This window comes from Heteronotia binoei, chromosome 2 (assembly GCF_032191835.1).
Source record: "Heteronotia binoei isolate CCM8104 ecotype False Entrance Well chromosome 2, APGP_CSIRO_Hbin_v1, whole genome shotgun sequence".
NCBI classification, from domain to species: domain Eukaryota; kingdom Metazoa; phylum Chordata; class Lepidosauria; order Squamata; family Gekkonidae; genus Heteronotia; species Heteronotia binoei.
The window spans coordinates 97,832,537-97,854,573 of record NC_083224.1 but is presented as its reverse complement, the minus strand read 5'-3'; the positions used below and the strand labels follow the sequence as shown (position 1 = coordinate 97,854,573).

The 22,037-nt window shown below is 42.4% G+C and overlaps 1 protein-coding gene across 1 annotated transcript; it reads left to right on the top strand.

Moving 5' to 3' along the window:
- Positions 1–728: 728 nt before the first annotated feature.
- Positions 729–17,255, top strand: LOC132566551 (selenoprotein Pb-like). The gene is made up of 5 exons (XM_060231712.1): positions 729–2,195; positions 4,659–4,895; positions 7,964–8,176; positions 14,521–14,659; positions 15,107–17,255. Exons 1-5 carry the CDS (start codon positions 2,119–2,121, stop codon positions 15,356–15,358), a joined length of 918 nt encoding a protein of 305 aa, XP_060087695.1. The 5' UTR covers positions 729–2,118; the 3' UTR covers positions 15,359–17,255.
- Positions 17,256–22,037: the final 4,782 nt, after the last annotated feature.

Genomic DNA, 22,037 nt, shown 5'->3' with positions numbered 1-22,037 from the left:
AACTCTATTTCCTATATGCTTAATCTTTTAATATCTTATCATGCACAGCTGATCTTGGATTTTTTTTTACCTGTAGGAAAACAAGCAGCATGACCACAAATAAAGAGATGCAATTTGAATGCAAAAATGTGGTATACCCTCTGGAACTTCCTTTTCAAGCTGTTTCCTTCTTGTCACGTCATGAGTGTTGTACCAATAGTACCAATTCTTATTTAGTCTTTGCTTTGCATATGTCAAAACATCTTCATTCAGTTGTATGTTAATTTGTTCTTCACTTATGTGGAGGCATCTGCCTATATATATGAAACATTAGCTTCCATCTCTATATGTCTGAAGTGTGTGTTTGAAGTGTGTGTGCACATGAAAGCTCATACTTTGAATAAACTTTTGTTGGTCTTAAAGGTGTTGGTCTTAAAGGTGGACTCAAAATCTGTTCTACGTATTCTTAGATGTAACTGGCAACTGTCAGGTGGCTTGCCAGTGCTCTGGAAGGAGATAATGCTCTCCCAGCATTGACTGTATAGCACTGAAAGATATCTCTTCAAGCTACTACACTTGATCCCTGAGTAAACAAGTACTGCTTGTTGATTGGCAGTGGTGAGCACTATGCATACTGCTATGTGATTTCCCAGGGACATCTCGGTGGGTAACTGCCACTTTAACACACACATCCTGTCCCAGCCCCTTTTGGGAGAAGAGGACTGAAATGGGAGAAAAAGCACGCTGGAGCCAGCATACGGGTAGAAGGTTAGAGAAAGCAGAGTTCCCTCAAAGGACGGCATAGAACTAAAGCTGGAGTCATCGGGGAAAAGGCAGAGTATCACATTAGGAATTTTGTGTGGAAATTAATTGGGGAGGGTGTCATCTGGGTTAGATTCTGTAAGTTATCTAGCTGTGAGATTTGACACAAAAGGGAAGGAAGGAGGGATGTAAGCAATCATTATTTTTCCCTAGGTTAAAGACCTCTGGATTCCTGAGGCATAAGACTGGCAAGGTTTGATTGACATGACCTTAGGTTTGCCAACTGTTTGGAGAGAAAAAAATCCTGTCCCTTTAACAGAATGAGGTGTTATTTACCAGGTGATGTTATTTACCTCCTTGTTATGAAAGGTTTCAGTTGTCTATTTCCACACATTAAGCCTCTATTAAAGGCGTAGAACATTTCTCACTAGACCTGTTGGCAATCCTACTAGTATAAGAAGGATTAGTGGGTTTGTTTTTTTTAACTAGGGGGATGAAAATTGTTGAGGTTTCACTAACATGATCTTCACAGAAGCAGTCCTGGGCATCTAGACAGTGTATTACATCAATCTTCTTGTGATAATTTTTGCTTTAGTTTGCCAAACTTCAAATAAAAACTAAGAGTATAGAATTTTCAAAATGTGCAAGCTGCAGAGAACAAAGACAGAAGGGAGGAAAACGGGCAGCACTTGAACTGTTTGAAGAGGAAGGGAAGGCAAAGGGTTGTCATAACAGAGAAAAGATGCTGGCAATTCCTTACTAGGATTATGTTAGGGAATGAAGAGAGTTATATTGTGTGCTTCTGGTGCCTATTTGCATTGGTCTGAAGCAACAGAACAAAGTCTGAATCAACTTTGTTCTGTTATGTGCTTCTGTGTTGGGTTTCTGTAAGATTTCGCCCTTGACATGCATCTATGATTAGTCATATTTGTTCACAGGTTCTCCAGGAGTTGCTTTTTCTGCTTGCAAGATCTACTAGAACTGTGACTAATTCTATGCTTTTGGAACCTACAAGTTCAAGCAGTTGCACCAGGCCACCAGTTCTTCATTAAATTTTTGAAGTAGCAGAGGCGCCTTGCAGATATGATATAGGAAGTTTTGCTTCTATGATTATTTAGTATTGAATTTACTTCTTTTCTTAAATATTGTTTCCTAGCTCTACTTGTGAAGTTTACAGTTCCTATACTTACTGCTGACTTTATCATGTGAAAATTGTATATCTGTTTTGGCCCAAGCATATACCATTTTGTCACAATAGCTTCTGTGCGCTACTGGTGTTAAATTGTACCAAAATTATTTTCTCTCCCCACACACACACATTATGGCATTAGTTTTTTGCACATGGATTTCCTACCTTGTCATGTGTGAAGTGAGTCTATGAAAAAGTTAATCCAGAACGATTTTCAAAAGAATAACACAACTGTAATCAGCCTTTTGAAGGATGTGTTAAAGAGGTCAGTATATATGCAAGAGCATATGGTGGCTCAAAATCTGGGCATATTTTTCTGCACAAATATTCCTCATGCTGGCACATACTGTAACACCACTACAGTAACAATAAGGCTGAATCCAGACTCATTTAAATCCTTTTCCAGGGTGTAAGTACATGAGAAGACCTGTCAAGATCATTTTCTCAAGGTAACATGTATGTGAACCTGTTTTGTGTTAGCAAATTTTAAAAGGGGTACTTATTACTCTCTTCAACTTCCATTTCTGCATTTTTAAAAATTATTAATATGAGAGTGTGATTTTGACTTTTATGTTAGGTAAGACAATGTATATGGCTGCAGTCTTTGAGAAAGCCCAGTTGAATAACATGGAATCTACTTCTGAGTAGACCAGCGTAGGATTCCTTTCTTCCAAGCCTGATTTAGATGGGGCAGTTCAGTAACAGAAAAAGAGGAACTTTATACAGACATGAGAAAGGATCTTCTAATTACTTGGGGCTTAGGGAGGTTTTATGCAATATGTTCCCATATGCTGCTTCTGAAATACAGTGATCTTCGACTAGGTTGAAATAGATGTGATACACATGGGACATACATAATAAAACCTCCCAATATCTTTTTACATTTTGGTAAGATGGGTTCAAGATGAATAAAAGTATGGGGTATTTAATTCTTTCAACAGTCAGGTTGCAGCTGATTGGAGGAGGGGAGTCCTGTTTGAGTCTTAACAGGATGCCAGGAAAAGCTTCAGCTGCCTATTTCCACACATTAGGCCTCCAGTAAAGGGACCGGACAGTTTTCTCCAGGCCTGTGAACAACCCCATACAGTGCTATTTTACCAGTCTAAATCTTACACATACCCTGAAGTTGCCTTAACCTTGCAGCAGGAAAAAAATTACAGGGACTTGAATCATGGTTGTGGTTTTTCTCTCTGCAGGCTAATAGCAGCTTCCTTGGATTAAAAAGTTAAACACACAGGTGTAGGCAGCCTTCTTCCCTAGACGTGGCTGCCACATTTGTTGGTGGGTTTCAAAGAAATTATTGCAAAATCAGTATTACAACCAACAGAAATGTTCATGACCATGACATTGCCAAGCCCAGGACTTTTGTGTATTTTATTGTCTGTGAATTGTTAGTATCAGAAATGCATTTACTTGGAGGTTGTTGTTTTTTTAATTAATAAAACTTCACCTATTTATAATGAACACATTCCTTAAATAGATGGTTAGTTTCTTAGTTACCCATTACCCCCTTGAAGCTTTTAGAATCACCCACTTTGGAGCAACCTGCTATACTAAATCATATCAGCTAAAGAGGGATTATTTTCAGGATCATAGCATAGGAGATAGTGTTTTTGAAAAGCTGACCATAAGGGATCTTTGGTGAACAGAACTGTGCAGGCTAAGAGTGTGGAATTTGGGATGCTACAAATATGGAGAGACTATCTCTTGTTAGTTATCATTGTTTAACAGCCACAACGGTTTTCTAGCCTAAAAACAAGCTCTAATTCTTTAAACTGTAAGAGTACTTTCTGCATTGTGTGGAAGGCACAGTTTATACAACTGATAGCAAATTTGAACTGAAGGAAGAGAAAGGGGAAGAAACAACATGTTTGGGGTTTTTTTTTACAAATTATTACATGGGCTGAAAAAGTTCAAGTTCAGCATACCCACTGCCCTTACCCTAAGGATTAAACATTTGTTCTCTCAAATTAAATTGAACTGAATTAGATTAAAACGCAATTAAAATCTGTGCCTCCCCGCCCCCACCCGCAGGTAATTTAAAACAAAAATGTCAGGAAAACTGACCCCATTGCATATCTGTTTCTGCTATTGCTGAAAAACAATTGGACTGCAACATCTGAGAAATTGTGCAGCGTGTTGAGGATATTAAATTTGCTGAACTGGAAGAATCAGCCTAGTTATGCTGCTAGAAGGGAAGAACTCAGGGGAAAGTTGATTCAGGATATATTTACACATGGTTTCAGGAGATCCCTGAGGGAGCAATTTGCAACAGGGCTGCTATGGATCAAGACAGTTGCATCTTCCCTCGCAATGCTTTCTGATACAAATGCTGTCCTCCTGGAGCTCATATCTGAGGGAATACAAAGGTATTTATAGATCTCTAGTATAACTGAACCCTTAACAATTCTGAATTTGACACAAGGGGGCTCAAGCCTTGGTAGCTGCCATGTGACTTCACCTTTAGCATCCATCATTAATTGACCACATTCAGAAACAAGACATCAAAGAATATGGATCTTTACAAATTAAGCTCAACTGAGTTTACTCAGAAATAAATCTGTTGAGAATTGCAGCCTGAGTCTGACCTGCAAAGGGAGCGGTTATAATCCTACTCTATTTATCTTATCCTACTATGTTTATTTTATCTGTTGAGAATTGCAGCCTGAGTCTGACCTGCAAAGGGAGCTGTTGTATTCTTAATCCTACTGTATTTATCTTATTGTAGGCTGCATGGATATGGAAAAGATGAACTGTGTCCCGCCTTAGCCACAACAACCTTCTTGGTAGGATTGGTGATTACCGCCACACTGGTAGAAGCAGCTGAGAACAGGAGCCAAATATGCCAGCCTGCACCACTCTGGAAGATCAATGGGACAGTCCCAATGGATTGGATGGAGGGCCAAGTGACAGTAGTGGCACTGTTAAAAGCCAGCTGACAATTCTGTCTCAAGCAAGCTGCCAGGTGAGTTCACTATATGGAGAAAACCACCTGTCCCTGGGGCTGTAAATGAGTGCAAGATGCAGTATCACATACATGTCAGAATTCACTAACATCATGGTGAACCTAGAATCATGCATTTGGATCAGGAGGGACTACTCTCTGCCATAAAATATTGAACTGAATAAGTCCTCCATAGCTCCATAGGCCTTTTGAAATATTCTAAGACAATGGTACTCACTTATGGAGAGCCACATTTGCAATTGCCATCAAGCAAAAGAGCTACATTTACTTCTGTCCCTGGCTAGGGTTGCCAAGTCCCCCAGCCACTGGCCGGGAATGGGTGCATCTGCAGTTTAGTTATTCCTCTGGCATTGGTTGTTGCAGGGTGGGAATAATCTGTCAATAATAAGCCCACTAGACAAAGGCCTTGCCCACTTCCCTGAAACATGGACCAGGTCCAAACTGCAGAACTGTGCTCAGAAGAGCCACAAGTGGCCCCTCAGCCACTTAGTATCACTGTTCTTCTGTATCTGAAGAAGTGTGCATGCACAAAAAAGCTATCTTGAATAAAATTGTGTTGGTCTTAAAGATGCCATTGGACTCAAACTTTGTTCTGCTGCTTCAGACCAACATGGTCAGCTACCTCCCTGAATCTCTGTTCTAAGGGGGAATACAGGAAAATGAAGATAAGGGAAGAATAATGGCAGCAAGCTCCATCCCCAAACAGGAATTGTCCATCTCCTAGGTGGCCCTAAGCAATTGTTCAGGGTAGACCTGAAAGGGACATCACTGCACCAGAGAAGGCTTCCCAACCTCCAGGTGGGGTTTGGAGAGCTCCCAAAATTACATTTGTTCACCACCCTACAGAGATCAGTTCCCCTAAAGAAAATGGCTGCTTTGGAAGGTGAACTGTATGGATAGTAGACTCTAAACCCCACCTCCCCAGACTCCACTCACAAATCTCCAGTAATTTTGCAACCCAGAGTTGGCAGCTTTACACCAGAGGTAACTCTCTAGCATTAATTGGAATGCATCATGAAGTTTATGTGTGTGTAACTGAATATACATGTAGTTCTCTTAAAGCACTTGGAAATTCTGGGAAAAGCAAGATATGATCTTTGAGCATGAGAAAGGCTACTGAACTTCAGACAAACAGTAGCTGCATTGGCCAGATACAATTCACATACACAAGATGGATGTAATTTGGAGATAACCATGAAGAATATTGATCTGTTTAAAAATAAAAATAATTATGAGAAGCTGTGGCTTAAAGTGGATGAAGATATGTTAAAATGGAATAAACTTAATTTGTCACTGCTGGGTAGAATAGCTGCAATTAAAATGAATATTCTACAAAGAATAATGTATTTGTTTCAAACTATTCCCATTGTGAAAGATAGTAAACAATTTGATAAATGGCGAAGGAAAATTTCAGAATTTGTGTGGGCTGGGAAGAAACCAAGGATTAAAATGAAAATTTTGACAGATGCAAAAGAGAGAGGTGGATTTCAACTACCGAATTTAAAATTATATCAGGAAGCAGTTTGTTTAGTGTGGATAAAAGAATGGATAACGCTGTTAAACAAAAAACTCTTAGTGCTGGAAGGTCACGGAAATAAATTTGGCTGGCACACGTATTTGTATTATGGAAAAAAGTAGATGGACGGTTTTTTCTCTCACCATTATATAAGAAATAATTTGCTAAATACATGGATGAAATATAAGAAATATGGAGATGAGAGAAGACCGTTATGGATAGTGCCAGCTGAAGTAATAAAAATAATGGCTGAGATAGGTGAAGAAAAGTGGTTGTCATATAATCAATTATTAAAAATACAAAGTGGCAAAATAGAACTGAAAACTGCTGAAGAGTTGAATCATAAATATGATTGGTTCCAAATGCAACAAATAAAGAGCTTGGTGGAGAAGGATATTAAAACTGAAGGAATAAGGAAAGAGCAAACAGAAATGGAAAAAGTTCTGTTTGGAGACAATGATAAATTAATTTCAAAAGTATATAAATTACTTCTACAATGGTCTGCAGAAGATGAAGTAGTGAAATCTCAAATGATCAAGTGGGCAATTAATGTAAATAAAAAAATACAGATGGAAACTTGGGAATATTTGTGGAAGAACTCTATGAAACTTTCATGTCAAAGTATTAAAGAAAATTGTTTTAAGATTATGTATAGATGGTATATGACTCCTAAAAAATTAGCAAAGATGCCAGACAGATGTTGGAAATGTAAAAAGCATGAAGGTTCTTTCTACCATATATGGTGGACTTGTGAAAAAGCAAAACAGTATTGGCAAATGACTCAACAAGAAATTTCTAGGATATTGGGATATGAAGTAATGAAAGTTGCAGAGACTTTCTTATTGGGATTACAAATGGAAAAATTTCCAAAAGAAGATAAAACTTTAATCTGGTACTTGCTTTCAGCTGCTAAGACATTGTATGCGCAGTTGTGGAAGCAAGAAAAAATACCAGAGAAATGGGATTGGATTATAAAAGTAATGACATGGAGTGAAATGGACAAATTAACAAGAATATTAAGAGACTATGAGTTAGAAGTTTTTAAGACGGAGTGGAAAAAGGTTAGAAGATATATAGAAAAAGAGTGGAAAATAAAAGGACATTGGACAATTTTTGACAATAATTAAGTTTTAAAAAGAAGAATATAAATTCTTGTTTTAATAGTTAAGGGTACCTTTAATATATTTTTTAAAGTAAATAACACTGGCGGGGGTCAAGTAATGGGGGGGGGTTGGAAAGTAATATATGGGGTAGATAAAATAAATTTTTAAGATGTAAGATATAGATATAGATTTATTACCATATGTTACTAATAAAATTGTTTTATCAAAAAAACCCCAAGATGGATGTAATTTGCTCCTGAATTAGAATTTATACATATTCTAATGTTGTGTAGAACAAGAGCTATGTAGAATTGGACTCTGTAACTGCTTTTGCCAGATAGGTGAGTTTTGTGAGCCAGCCTGTGGAAATGACTGTCTTTAGTGTGTATGCAGAGGAAGGGGTGAGTTCTCCTCATTTCCTGAATTTTCTTGCTGCTTTCTACTACCAGCCTTGGCAACTTGCAGAAGAAACTGTCCCATGAAGGGATGGTCAATATAAGCTTCATGATTGTGAATGAGAAGACTCCTTTTTCCCGGGCAATGTATTGGGAGCTCAAGCGGCATGCTCCAGAGGGAATGCCTGTTTACCAGCAGGAGATCTTGGAACCTGATGTCTGGCAAATTCTACATGGGGACAAGGATGACTTCCTGATCTATGACAGGTCAGTGTTTAAACTAATTTCCTCTGCTGTCTTTATAGCAAGGAAAGGGACATTGTTATGTCTCTCTCCTTAGTAGAACCCAGGCTCTAGATAACTTAAAGGACCATGAACCATCAATGTAACTTGCCAGGCAGTTTGCAGGGTTACAAACTTCAATCATTTATCAGGACAAGATGGCTCTCCAAGGAATTGCCTACACTTATTCTTGCTTCTATTTGAAAGGTGACTAACACAGTATGCAGACAGAAGTGAGCTATGAGAATGATAGTACATGGTGGGGATTGAAATCCCAAATTCTCCGGTGGTCTGGACAGTGGGTCGGTCCGACTACTGGGTATAGGCTCCTCCTCCTCGTCACAGGGTCGGGTGCTCCAATCGATCCGGAGGGGGAATGGCCTATACCACCCAGGACGCGCCAGTTCTTCTCCCGGCCCTGCACGAGGCAGGACGGTTTTTCTCCAGGCGCTTGCTGAGAAGCGCAGAAGATCCGGATTACTGAAACAAAACAGACCGGAAGCGTTGGGATCGGTCCCAACAACACCGGTGGCGGCAGTCTGCGGGGTCTACTCACGAGTAGACCTTGAGCGAACGGCAGACGCCCGCAGCGCTTCATTCCCTCGCAGTCGCGATTGGAACCAAGCCGGAAGGAAAGAGAGGCGGTAAGCGCAGAGGCAGCGCGGTAAGCCGCCCTACAGCAACAGGGCTGCGCGCGAGTCCACGGGGCTTCAGATGGGTCCCCAGGCTGCCCGCGTTGTCTCTCCTTCGGACTGCCTAGTCGTATAGGCTTGGCAAAGGAGTGAGAGAGAGAGGCCTCTGAGGGGGTTTGTTCCTGACTGGAAGGCAAGATACCAAAAGGCCCAATAGAGGGTGCAACGGAGACATTCTGTCTTCCATTCTGAGCCTTTTCCCGCTTCTTTTTTAGTTGCTTTTGCCTTTCCTTCCCTTATAGGGACGTGAGAAGCTACAAAATGGCGGCTAGCTCACACAGCAACTCACACAGCGAATGTGGTCTACCTCTTCTGTCTGGGGCTCTGACTCCTCAACAGGAGGCTCAGAATCTTGACCTCACAGGAGAGGATGCCAAGTCAAATTTAGTCCTTTGGCTTAAGAAAGAGCTGCTAAAAGAGTTGGGACAGGACCTTCGTCAGCAGCTGGACTCCCCTGCTTCCCTACAACCAAAAAAGAAGGATGGAGGGAAAAGGGGCAGAGATACTAGTCCCAGTGACACTATGGAAGGACGCTCTAAGATCAAGCCTCCTTTGGGTTTGGATTCCCCCCTCTTGAGCTCAGCTGAGGAATCAGAAAACTCTGAGCAGTCAGATAAGGAGGAGGGTGAACTGTCAGACAAGGAGGAGCAGACTGACACTGTTCAATCTAGGCTCTTTCCTTCTGAATACTATTCAAAATTGCTTCCCAAAGTACTGAGGACCTTCAACTTTGTACCCACTCCTAAAGAAAATGAGGAGTTGGATCCTGATCTCCCCACAGGTTCAGGGGAGATGATGCCAAAATTGAGCAGTGCAGACAGGGGTTCCTTTGCCTGCGGCCTTTTTTGCCTTAGTCAAAGCGGAATGGGAACGTCCGACTAAGCCTAAAGCAAACCAACAGGTTCTCTCCAAACTTTATTCGCTTATTCCACAGGCTACTAAGAGATTAAAGTTACCAACAGTGGATGACCCTGTAACTAGCCTGATTTCCAATTCGGTCCTTCCTATGGACGCAGATGGTTTACCCAGGGATCCATGCGATAGGAGGGTTGAGCAGGCCTTACGCAAAGAGTTTGAAGCGACATCTTGGGCCATCAAGGCAGCCACTACGTCTTCATTGTTTGCCAGAGCAATGTGCACGTGGTCTAATAACTTGGCAGCAGCAGACAGTGGAGCTCCTAAGGAGTTCAAGGACGAGTTAAAAAAGATTGCTTTATCCGCTGCCTTCGTGGCAGATAGTTCATTAGACACCATGCAACTGGCGGCCAGGGCCATGGCATGTGGGGTAGCTGCCAGACGCAACATTTGGTTGCGTAATTGGGAGGTAGACACTGCAGCCCAAGCCAGGGTGGCAGCGGTGCCTTTTAAAGGAGCCTTGTTGTTCGGGGAGGGTCTAGATAGATACCTCATTGAGAACAAGGATAAAAAGGTTTTACCTTCCAAGAGTAAAGAGTCGAAACAGAGGAAGTCCTTTCCTTCCTTTCGAGATTCGAAGAAACCATCCAGACCAGGTTCCTTTCGTCCCTTCAGAGGCAAGTGGCAGCAGAAGGGGCGTGATCCCAAACCATATTACTCTGGGAAGGCAGATCAGGGTTCCAAAAACCCCTCCAAGAAAGGAGGATCCCAGTGACTATGCCTCTCACCAGCCGACAAACAAAATAGGGGGTCGTCCTTCCCTTTTCACAGAGGAATCAGTCAATTCAGGACAAGTGGGTTCTAGAAGTAGTGGAACAAGGTTACGCCTTGGAATTCCACTCTCTTCCCCCCAACCATTTTCGAGGGGTTCCCCGGAAAAAAGATTTATCTGCTCACAGAGCAATGTTGTCGGCCATTCAGCACTTGGTGAATATAGGGGCAGTGGAGGCCATCCCGGTACTTCAACAGGGTTTGGGGGTCTATTTGGTGATATTTTTAGTTCCCCAAAAGAACGGGGAGTTCAGAACCATTCTGGATCTGAAATGGCTCAACAAGTTCATCCTGACAAAACATTTCAAGATGGAGACACTACGGTCAGTATTGCTAGCCATTCAGCCTCAGGATTTTCTGGCTTCCTTGGATCTGTCAGAGGCCTACTTGCATGTTCCCATTCGGGAATCACACAGAAGTTTTCTACGTTTCTCCTACGGGGGGAAGCATTTTCAATATCGAGCCCTGCCGTTTGGTCTGCAGTCTGCGCCCCGGGTATTCACAAAAATTCTGGTGACCCTGGTGGCGGAGCTGAGATTACGGGGTGTGGCCCTATTTCCTTCCCTGGACGACATTCTGGTGAAGGCAGGGTCCCACCAGCAATGCCTGGAGGGCATGCAGCAGACAGTGACCATGTTGCGCTCTCACGGCTTCGTGGTGAACCTAGAGAAGAGCAATCTGCTTCCCTCTCAGATACTAGTGCATCTGGGAGTGGAAATAAATACAAAGGTGGACAGAGTCTTCTTAACCCCAGAGAGACGGGAGAAGTTTTGCCTCCTTCTGCAAGGGGTGTTACAGCAACCGAAGGTGCCAGTCATGAAGTTAGCACAAGTCTTAGGGATGATGGTATCCTTTCAGGATCTACTGTCTTGGGCCAGATTCCACACTCATCCCCTACAATTTTTTCTGCGGCCTTTTCAGGAGATTATAAGGAGCAAAATTCCCAAACTGGTGACACTACCGTTAGAGGTGACGTCCCAGTTACAGTGGTGGTTGAACCCGGGTCTTTTCAGTCCAGGTTACCCGCTTTGCGAACCTCAGAGGGTTTGCATGACTACAGATGCCAGTTTATGGGGTTGGGGGGCTCACTCACAGGATCAAATGATCCAGGGTCAGTGGGAGCCTCACGAGATGAAGCGCAGTATCAACTTCCTGGAACTCAGGGCGATCCGGTTAGGGTTGCAGGCAGTTCTGAGGGGTCACCATGTCCTGGTGAAAACAGACAACTCAAAGCATATGTAAATCGACAGGGAGGAACCAGGGTGAAATCACTTCATGCCGAGGCGAAGGCTCTCTTCGAGTGGGCCGAAGTCAATCTCCTGTCAATCAAAGCGGTGCATGTTCCAGGGAAGGACAATCTGCTAGCGGATTGGCTCAGCAGACGCTGGCTGGACCAAACAGAGTGGATGTTACACAGGGACACCTTCCGTCTAATAGTGGACAGGTACGGACCTGTGTCGGTGGACTTGTTTGCCGCGGCAGAAAATTGCCAAGTGGACAGGTTCTTTGCCAAGGTCAGAGACACAAGGGCAGAAGGAAACGATGCCCTCAGCGCTGACGGGACTAGTGTAGGCCTTCCCGCCCCTTCCTCTATTACCCAGGGTGTTACAGAGGGTGGTGGAACTAAAGGCGGAGATGGTGTTGGTGGCTCCCTTCTGGCCGAGACGGTCATGGTTCCAGGAGCTCCTGAGGTTGTCTATTCAGCCTCCTTGGCGGCTGCCAGGGAGGGACGACCTTCTGACACAGGGCAGCATGTCTCATCCTCAACCAGACATGTTGCAATTGACAGTTTGGAAGTTGAGCGGTTACAGCTCAAGGAACTAGGTTTTAGCACCAGAGTGGTGGACACTATGTTAGCATCGTGTAAGTGTTCCACTAATAGGATATACAATACCACCTGGAAGGTTTTTGCTTCGTGGTCTACCTTACGGGGGTGGGATCCGATGAAGGTGAAGGTAAATGGTATTCTAGGTTTTCTTCAGGAAGGGGCAGACAAGGGGCTTTCTACCAGCACGCTACGGCATCAGGTGGCGGCCATATCGTCTATACAGGGGGTGCGGGGACGTAAGTCCTTGTCAGCGCATCCGCACATTAAACGGTTCCTGAAGGGTGTTGCTCTCCTTAAGCCCCCACAGGTACATAGATTCCCCTCGTGGAAGTTGAATATAGTACTAACTGTGTTGTGTGGGCGTCCCTTCGAACCTATGGCTTCCTGTGGACTGAAGGAACTGACTCTAAAAACAATTTTTCTGGTGGGTATCACTACAGCACGGAGAGTGTCTGAGTTAAGGGCCCTGTCGGTCGACTAGGAGCTTTGTGTTTTCCATAATGAAAGGGTGGTGCTGAGGCCAGACCCATCTTTCATTCCTAAAGTTAATTCTGTCTTTCATAGGTCCCAGGAGTTGGTTCTTCCAAATTTTTGTCCCAACCCCCAGTCTCCCAAGAAAAGGGAGCTGCACTGTTTAGACGTTAGGAGGGCACTTAGTTTTTACATTGATCGCACAAAAGACTGGAGGAAGTCTGATGCATTGTTTGTTTCATTTAGCAAGTAGTCGCAGGGACGACAGGTCTCCACTTCCTCCCTTAGCCAGGTGGCTACGGGAGTGTATTGTTTTGGCTTACAAGGCCCAAGGTCAAACCCCTCCAGATGGGATCACGGCCCATTCTCTAAGGGGTGCTGCAACATCAGCTGTGTACCGGTCCTTTCCGTCCTTAGAAGCTGTGTGTAAGGCAGCGACTTGGAAATCGGTACATACCTTTACCAGGCACTATAAAGTGGATAAATGGGCTTCAGCGGAGGCAGCCTTTGGGAGGCGTGTGCTGCAGCATGCACTCTAAACAGGGAAGCCGGTCCCGCCCGGGGATGTTCAGCTTTGTTACGTCCCAGTAGTCGGACCGACCCACTGTCCAGACCACCGGAGAACGGAAGATTGGTATCACTTACCGTGAAGCTTCCTTCTCGGTGGACTGGCAGTGGGTCGGTCCGGCCCTCCCGTTAAAGGTTGAGCGGCTTCCTGAGTTTTGGAGATGGATCCTGGAGCAATGGTGCTTTCCCTGTGGGGAGGATGTTACCTTTGCTTTGCTTAACAGTGACTTTCTTTCAATCTGCCATTTGTATGGTGTGTTGAACTGTAATAAACTAATCTTCTCATTTATTCGTCTCTGTACGTGAATGGGGAGGTGGTGAAAATTTTTATTATTAGGGGGATGCGGCTTGGATACAACTGGCGCGTCCTGGGTGGTATAGGCCACTCCCCCTCCGGATCGATTGGAGCACCCGACCCTGTGACGAGGAGGAGGAGCCTATACCCAGTAGTCGGACCGACCCACTGCCAGTCCACCGAGAAGGAAGCTTCACGGTAAGTGATACCAATCTTCCGTTCCTCAATATAGGATCTAAACTACCAATCAAAAGCTCTGATCTTTGTCCTGACGTGGTGCCTGGTACCGACTCAGGGATGGCCAGACTGCACTCCCTTGCCATTTTCTGTCTCCATTGGACAGCAAAGTTTATTTCTATCCTGCCTAACTTGCTCCAAGGGTTTGAGAATTGTGTAAAGTAGCTTGTTGTTGCTTTCTTTTCCAAACATCACGTGCACCAGAGGGCCTTGAACTTTGGCTGCTTGTGGAGATGTCTAGGGGGGAAAATGTGGAGATGGTATGTCTGCATTATATTCTGCAGCACACACTGGGGCAGCTTGAAGACTGAGAAGCGAAACAGCATAAAGCTTGAATGAGTTAGCTTTTGAAATGAGGGGCCAAAAGATGAATGTGCTCCTGTGTCACTCTCCAACCAACTCATTGCCTTTGTTATGCATTTTTTCTTATTATTGTCTTACTTTATAAAAAACATAAGGCCAGTTTAGACCAGGCCAGAGTCGTTCCTGGTGTGAATGGATCCTGACACCAATTCTGTAATTTTTTTTCTTCCATGACTCTTGGACGTTATAGGTGCAGCAAGCTGACTTTCCACATCCAGTTGCCATACAGTTTCCTGCACTTCCCTTATGTTGAAGCTGCTGTACACTACACATATTACAATGACTACTGTGGCAATTGTTCCTGGTACCGTTCTAACAGCAACCAAGAGGTAGGAATTTGAATTCTTGCTCCCTCTTGCTCACTTGATGAAGCTTCTTCATTTTCTGGACATTGGTCCAGCCTGATCTTCTGAACAGAAATTCTGTAAGATTTTTTCTTGCATTCTCCTTACAGTGAGGTGCATAGGGTAGAAGGAGGACTGCATATCCTTGTTCAGTAGGTCTCTGTGCTAGTCTAGTGTACAGAAAATTGGGACAATTTTCCAGCAAGCTAAAAAGTTGTTGGAATACTGCAAAGCATCTGTACCATCTGAAATTATCAATTTAGACTTAGGTTACACACACAGATGTCACATTTTAAATGGACATGCATTTTCTGCCCTAAAAACAAAGGATGAAGATAATGCCTATTCAAACCCCTTGCACAAAACTATCATATATCTATTTTCACCTTGTCCACTGATATAATAAACCAGAACTTGATGCTATTTTCACAGATAAATAGCACAGCAGAGACTAGCGTGATGACAACTGAGGCTTCCAGACACAGTGAAAAGAGCCAGGAAGTTTCCAGCCACAAGCATGAAGGGAAGACCAAAGAGGCACCCAACTTTGCAGAGCGTGTAACCCATCACATTTTGCATCATATAGTGAGCAGCAACCACAGGGCCTTTGATTTGGCCGGTACATCCCAGCCAGTTCCCCATTCTCAGAGCCAACTACAGAAACAACAGGAATCAGAATCATAAAAATTTGTTTTTATGTAGGCAAGATCCAACTGTGAGGCAAATAGCTTTAGTTTAAATGGGGGAGGGCCTATATTTTAAAACCATAGGTCAAACCTACCGTTTCAGAATAAATAGTTAGATGGTTCAATGTTCAGAGCAGCAAGGATACTGAATTTTCTGTTCCCTTCCTAAATCAACACAAAACCCCTTTTAGAACATGGCTTTTTTGTTATGTGGCACACACCATCGTAAGTCTAACTGCATGTACTGTACTTGATGCAATCTGGCTTCTCATTTTGAATCAGTCTGTGATTACACTTGGGTTACAGGCACATATCATTGGATACAGTGCAATTGCTGTGTCACAGCAAAAATTCACAACTGGATTTTCCTGTGTGGACAAGCTAATTCAGTTGCTAATGATTGCAACAGTGCAATCAGCATGCAATAGCCAATGATGTATGGATGTAGCTTTATATTTGCAATAGCCAATGATGTATATATGCAATAGCCAATTATATGCAATAGCCAATGATGTATGGATGTAGCTTTATATCAAGAACTGTGTTTCACAAAGCCAACAGTGTCAATGCCCTGGAGCTGAGATATCAAAGCAATTTTTATTCTTCACTTTGCCTGTGGTGACAGTGGCCATCTTGCCTTCTTTGGGTCACAAAAGGGTGCGTTCAGACGTACCATTAGTGGCAACACAGCTCCGTCTCGCTGACGGATTAAATATGTTCGTCCAGACATCCACATCTGGCAATCGAGCGTCATCCAGGGTCATTCCGACTTGCTGCGGATCAGTGCTGCATTAATTTGACAGCGCAGAAAGTCCGGCCCTTTTTCAAAAAAGCAGCACAAGATCAGCTTTTTCCTGTTTGGACAGCTCACGCACGATACTGCCCCTTGGAATGTTTACCGCCCCTCCCACCTTTTTTTTTTAAAAAGCCCCAGCAGACATGCGCATTGCCAGATCATCCGGGAATCTGAGGTGACGCTTCTGCTTCTCCAATCAACACAGGATCGGAGGGGGGAGGGACATTATCCCACCATTCAGAACAGGGAAAAAAAAATTTTTTCAGTGTGGAGGATTTCCAGATATTATTGTCACTGCCAATTTCTAGGAAAGTAATTCCTGGCAGTTCCTTGGTTTGAATCGGCAACGTTAATTCTGGAAACTTCCCCCCGTCCCCCCTGCCTCTGAAGCAACGTTTGATTTCCCACCTCCAAACAGTTGGGCACATGTTCAATGGACCCCCCCCCCATCCCAGAAATCACCATCTGATCACTCATGCTCCAAGAAAAGAGCGTGATAGTATTGGATGTCTGATCGCTCAACAACAGAATAAGTCGCATTCTTGGATGCTCGTCTGAACGACCCTGCATCGAATCAATATTCTGCGGTTCAAATTTGAGCGCTACACACCCGCTTTTAATGTGACGTGTGACTGCACCCAAAAGTGTTACAATTGCTATCTGCTGGGAAGCCAGGCTTGATTCCCTTTCATATTTCCTGCTTTTCTGCATTTAATGACGTATGCAGTGTAAACTAGAATATTCTAGTCTCTGCAGGCTGACACTGTACAGAAAAGTATGTCAAAGGAACTAGAGGGACAGGATCAGAAACCAGTTTTGGCAGATGGATAATACTAACTGCTAGCATATGAAAAAGTGAAAGCAGAGCAAAGCTGGCTTTTTGCCTGGAGCGCAAGGCTTTGTACATCGAGATCCATACATAGATTGAAGTTGGTGACATGGAATTAGCCAAGTCTAGGCAGTGTGGGGGATTTCTTATTTCTATAGACATCTGACTCAGTAGGAAGATTCAAGGTCAGCCTTGGTAAAAGTGGTTTACTGGGTGTTGAAATGGAAAAAGTGAAAATATATTCTAGCAGAAATAAATCTTCTGACATTATGTACTTGGAGTCTTTTCTTGTCTTTGCAAATGTGAATGCTGTCCTTTGTTTCAAACACACCTCAATACTCATAGTGTTAACTTCAGGATGCAGAGAATGTCTCATGGAATAACTGTAAGGAACCCTAGAGAAGCCTAATTCATAATACTCCAGCTTTCTAAGAATGGTTTTGTTCGGGATTGTTTCCAAACAGAGGCAATAAACCTCTGAATACTAGTGCCAGGAGGCCACATCAGGGGAAGGCCTCAGCCTCTATTGGACCTTAAAAGGAAATGGTTGGTCACTGTGTGAAGCAGGATGCTGGACTATATGGAGGACTGATTTGATCCAGCAGGGCTCTTCTTATGTTCTTTTCTCTGCCATTTTTTGTCACAGCATACATTGCCACAATTGGTTGGATAATATAATTTTGTTCAGTTGTTGCCTGTGCATTTCCATCAGTTGATGGTGCCTTCTGCTAATGCAAGATGCTCTCTGTCAGAAATCCAAACCTAGGACCCCCTGGGTTATTGATCCTTGTCCTTTGAGCAATACTCAGCCCCATGGGTCTTTGAGGTTGAATGCACACAAATAAAACAGACCTTATATATAAAAGTTTATTAAAGGGTAAAAAAGTTTCACTATGCAGTACAATCTCTACACCTTCATAACAGATAAAATAAAAAAGTGAGCCATTCTAATATATTGAATACCTGGTATTAGATGGCAAATCTTTTTGCAGCATAAAATCCAAGCCAGAGCATAACAGCATTCTATATGTTGCAGTCCATCATGATGAAACAAATCATACCAACATTCAGCAAAACCCACCATTTGTGAACATACAAAGCTCTTTATATAAAATAGGACAAAATTTAATATATGTATATTTTGAACAATCTCCAAATAATTATTACATCTCAGTCTCACTAATAAATATTTTGTCTGTCATTCATTCAAGTTAGTCAATTCCAAAGAAAATCAAATACAATTCATACAAAGCATACAAAAATTCACCACTTTTGGAACAGGAATGGAAGTTCAACTCAAAAGGTAAGTTCTTAGTAAATTGTGTCCTGGGGCTCTTAAATTTCAATTAATATTAAAAGTTGAATTCTGAATGAATTGAAGAGGTGATGCATTCCACATAAAAATATACCATACAAGGGGTGTCGAACTCATGAGGGCTGGATCGGACATAAATGAGACTTTGTTGAGCCAAGCCATGTCAGGCCAGGCTGTGTGTGTACCTATTTAATATTAGGTAGCAGAGATATAAACTTTATAAACAACACAAACACAAATATTTTTTTAAGAAACTTAAAACATGCTTAAATCATTAGTAGTTGTTGGTCTTAAAGGTGCTTTCTTTGTAACTCTCCCATGGGATCCAGGGAACTGGGCAAAGGAAGCTCTGGCTCTTTCCTTCCTTCCCCGAGGACTAGGAGGGGGAGAAGCCTTAGCCAATAGAAGGAAGAGAGGCTTGGCTTAGTAGCTCTGCTGTGCAATTGAGAGAGCCTGGCAAAGCAAGCTCTCCCTCCCCTCTTCCTCCCCAAAGAAGTCTCAGCCAATGGAGGTAATAGCTCTGTAGTTTTTGTGCAATTGAGCAAGCCTTGCAAAGCAAGCTGTTAAGCAGAAGGAAGCAAATGACAGCCAGTTGCTTGGATGCCTGACAGGAGCCCTCTGGGGGCCTGATTCAGCTATTGGATTGACTTTTTTTTTTAACTTTAAACATTTTATTAAGGCATAAAAGTAGCTTACAATCCATAGCGCAAGAAGTTTACCGTCAAGATTAACAGAAATAACATCGTAAGCTTAATAGACAGAATACAGAGCAAAAATAACCTTTAAAAACAAAATACAAACTGAAGGTAATAGTAATTATAATTATAATAACACAGTATTTGAAAATAAAATAAGATCAGGGAAAGGAAAAAGGAAGATATAATACACTTTAAATAACTTGAAATTAACTTGTTAAGAGAATTTTATAGCAAAAGGAAATCCTTATACATTTTATTTTTAGAATAAGAGTTAGCATAAAATGGATCGGTGTCAAGCTTTTCTAGAATGGGAAGCCAAGTTGCCAGATATTTAGCGTAGGCTTGGTATGGGTCTTTGTGGTCTATGGCTGCCTGAATTTTATCCATTACAATGTGTTCCCAGACTTTAAGTAGCCAGTTGTCAAGTGTCAAATTCAATGAGTTTTTCCAGGACTGCGCAATCGTGGTTTTAGCAGCTGTCAGGAGTTTAACTATCAAGGATTTTTTAGAAGATGAAAGACGGGTATCGGACCAATGATTGAGAAGTATCCTTGTTGGTTCATCTGGGATCAAGACCCCAGTTAGGGAGGAGATGGGTACAAATTGAGGTCCAGAATGGTCTGATTTTGGGGCAGTCCCACCAGCAGTGAAAATAAGAGGCTTTGAGCCCACAGTTTCTCCAGCAGTCTGAAGAGCCTAACTGGGTCATATGGGAGAACTGGTTAGGAGTAAGGTACCAACGTGCTATCAATTTAAAGTTTTGTTGAGATATATTTATAATGGTAGATTGTAGGGCATCACTAGCCCATATAGAGTCCCATTGGTCGGGAGAAAGGATGATGCCACAGTCTTTATGCCATTGGGTGGTGTAAGAGGGTAAGGTTGCTTCGAGTTTAGACAATAAGATTCGATACAGCCGTGAAATGAGACTTTTAGGCGTTCTCTCTTCGTGAAAATGAAGAACCAGATGTTCGTAGTCAGATGAAGGGCGAGAAAATGAAGAGATCACTTTAGGGTCCTGAAGAAAGTGCCTGATTTGAAAGTATTCAAACCAAGGTGCTGGCTTAGTCAAAACTTGGTCTAGATCATTTTTAGGTAGAAGTTGTTTAGAAGATGAAAGAAGATTAAAGAAAAAAACTTTTGAGGAGTCTCTCCAGACCTTGAAAGAAAAGGGTAGTTGGGCAGGAAGGAAATATTTTTGTCCTATAAAAGATGAGATAGTAGAGAGTCCTGGAGCCAGAAAATGACGCTCCGAATCCCATACTGACAAGAGCGCCCTGAGGAATGGGTTCATGAATTGCCACGGTGGGCGTTCATTTTTCTTGAGCCATAATAGTTCATAGTATTTCAGTGGGGTAAAGTGAGCTTCCTCTATGGGCGTCCACGGCGGCGGGGGATGTTGGTACAATATTTTGGTCATCTGGGATAAAATAGTAGCTTTATAATACTTTGCAATGTCGGGAACTGCTAGGCCACCTTTTTGTCTTGATCGACATAAAGTTGAAACTTTGATTCTAGGCTTTTTATATTTCCAGATAAAGGAGGTCAGTATTTGTTGCCAGGATTTTAAAGTAGGCTGAGAGATCTCAATAGGAAGAGCCCGAAAAAGATATAAAAACTTGGGGAAAATAAAGGATTTAATTACATGGATTCTTTCCATCCAGGATAGTTGCAACTTATCCCATTGCCTGAGCGTGGTAGTAATCTCAGAAGCCGTGACCGTGTAGTTAGTTTTTAATAGGCCAGCTATATTTAAGGGGATTTTCAGCCCCAAATAGGACCAGGAATCAGAGACCCAATGAAAGGGGTAGTTTGCAACTATGTCTTTTTTAGAAGTATCGGAAATTTTAATCGGGTAGAGAATTGATTTCGAGTGGTTAACTGAAAGACCTGAAAGTTTACTATAATCAGACAGGAGAGAGGAAACGGCTTTAATAGACTGTAGTGGATTTGTAATATATAAGACTATATCGTCGGCAAATAAACTTATTTTAAAAGTAGAATTTTGGACAGAGATACCAGAGATCTCTGAAGAAAGCCGTATCAAATTTGCAAAGGGCTCTATGACAATGGCGAATAGCAGTGGTGATAGGGGGCACCCTTGACGAGTCCCTCTTTCTAGGATAAGTGAAGGGGATTGTTGACCATTGATTTGTATAAACGCGGATGGACAGGAATACAAAGAATCTATAACCGTTCTGAACCTAGGTCCGAAACCCATGTGATGTAAGACTTTTTTAAGGAAGAGAGGTTCTACACTATCGAAGGCCTTCTCTATATCTAAGGCAAGAATGCAGGAGTCGTATGGCTGAAAAGTGCAATATTGAATTAAGTTAATTGTCTAGTATTGTCCGTGATATCGCGATTCGGAATAAATCCTGATTGGTTGGTGTGAATATAGAGCCCTATGATTGTGTTCAATCTAGCAGTCAAAATGGAAGTAAATATTTTATAATCGTTATTTAGTAAAGAAATGGGGCGGTAAGATTTTAACATTTAATGGGTCTTTGTCTTTTTTGGGAATCATAACTATTTTCGCCTGGGACCAGGAGGGAGGCATACAGCCGGAGTCCAGAACAAGATTGCAAACAGAGGTAAGGTGAGGTACCAGGGAAAGATTGAATTTTTTATAAAATTCTGAAGGTAGTCCATCTCTACCTGGGGTTTTATTGATTTTGGAGGCCTTAATGGCGTCAACGACTTCAAGGGAAGAAATCGGAGAATCTAAAAAGGCTTGGTGTTCATGGGAGAGTTGGGTAAGGATCTTCTGGTTTTGAAAAAAGTGGTCTATTAGGTGAGAAGGAGGATTGGACGAGGTATATAGCTGTTGGAAAAACTGATGGAAGGTGTCCAAGATTTTTTTATTTGATGAGTGTATTTTGCCAGAGTTGCCTCTAAGACATTTAATCTGTCTCTCACCTAGCTCTTTCCTGAGTTTCCACGAGAGTAGCTTCAACGAACGGGGGTGGTTATACCAGTATTTTTGTTTCACGAATAGTAGATTTTTTCGAATATTAGATGTTTCCAATAAGTCTAGTT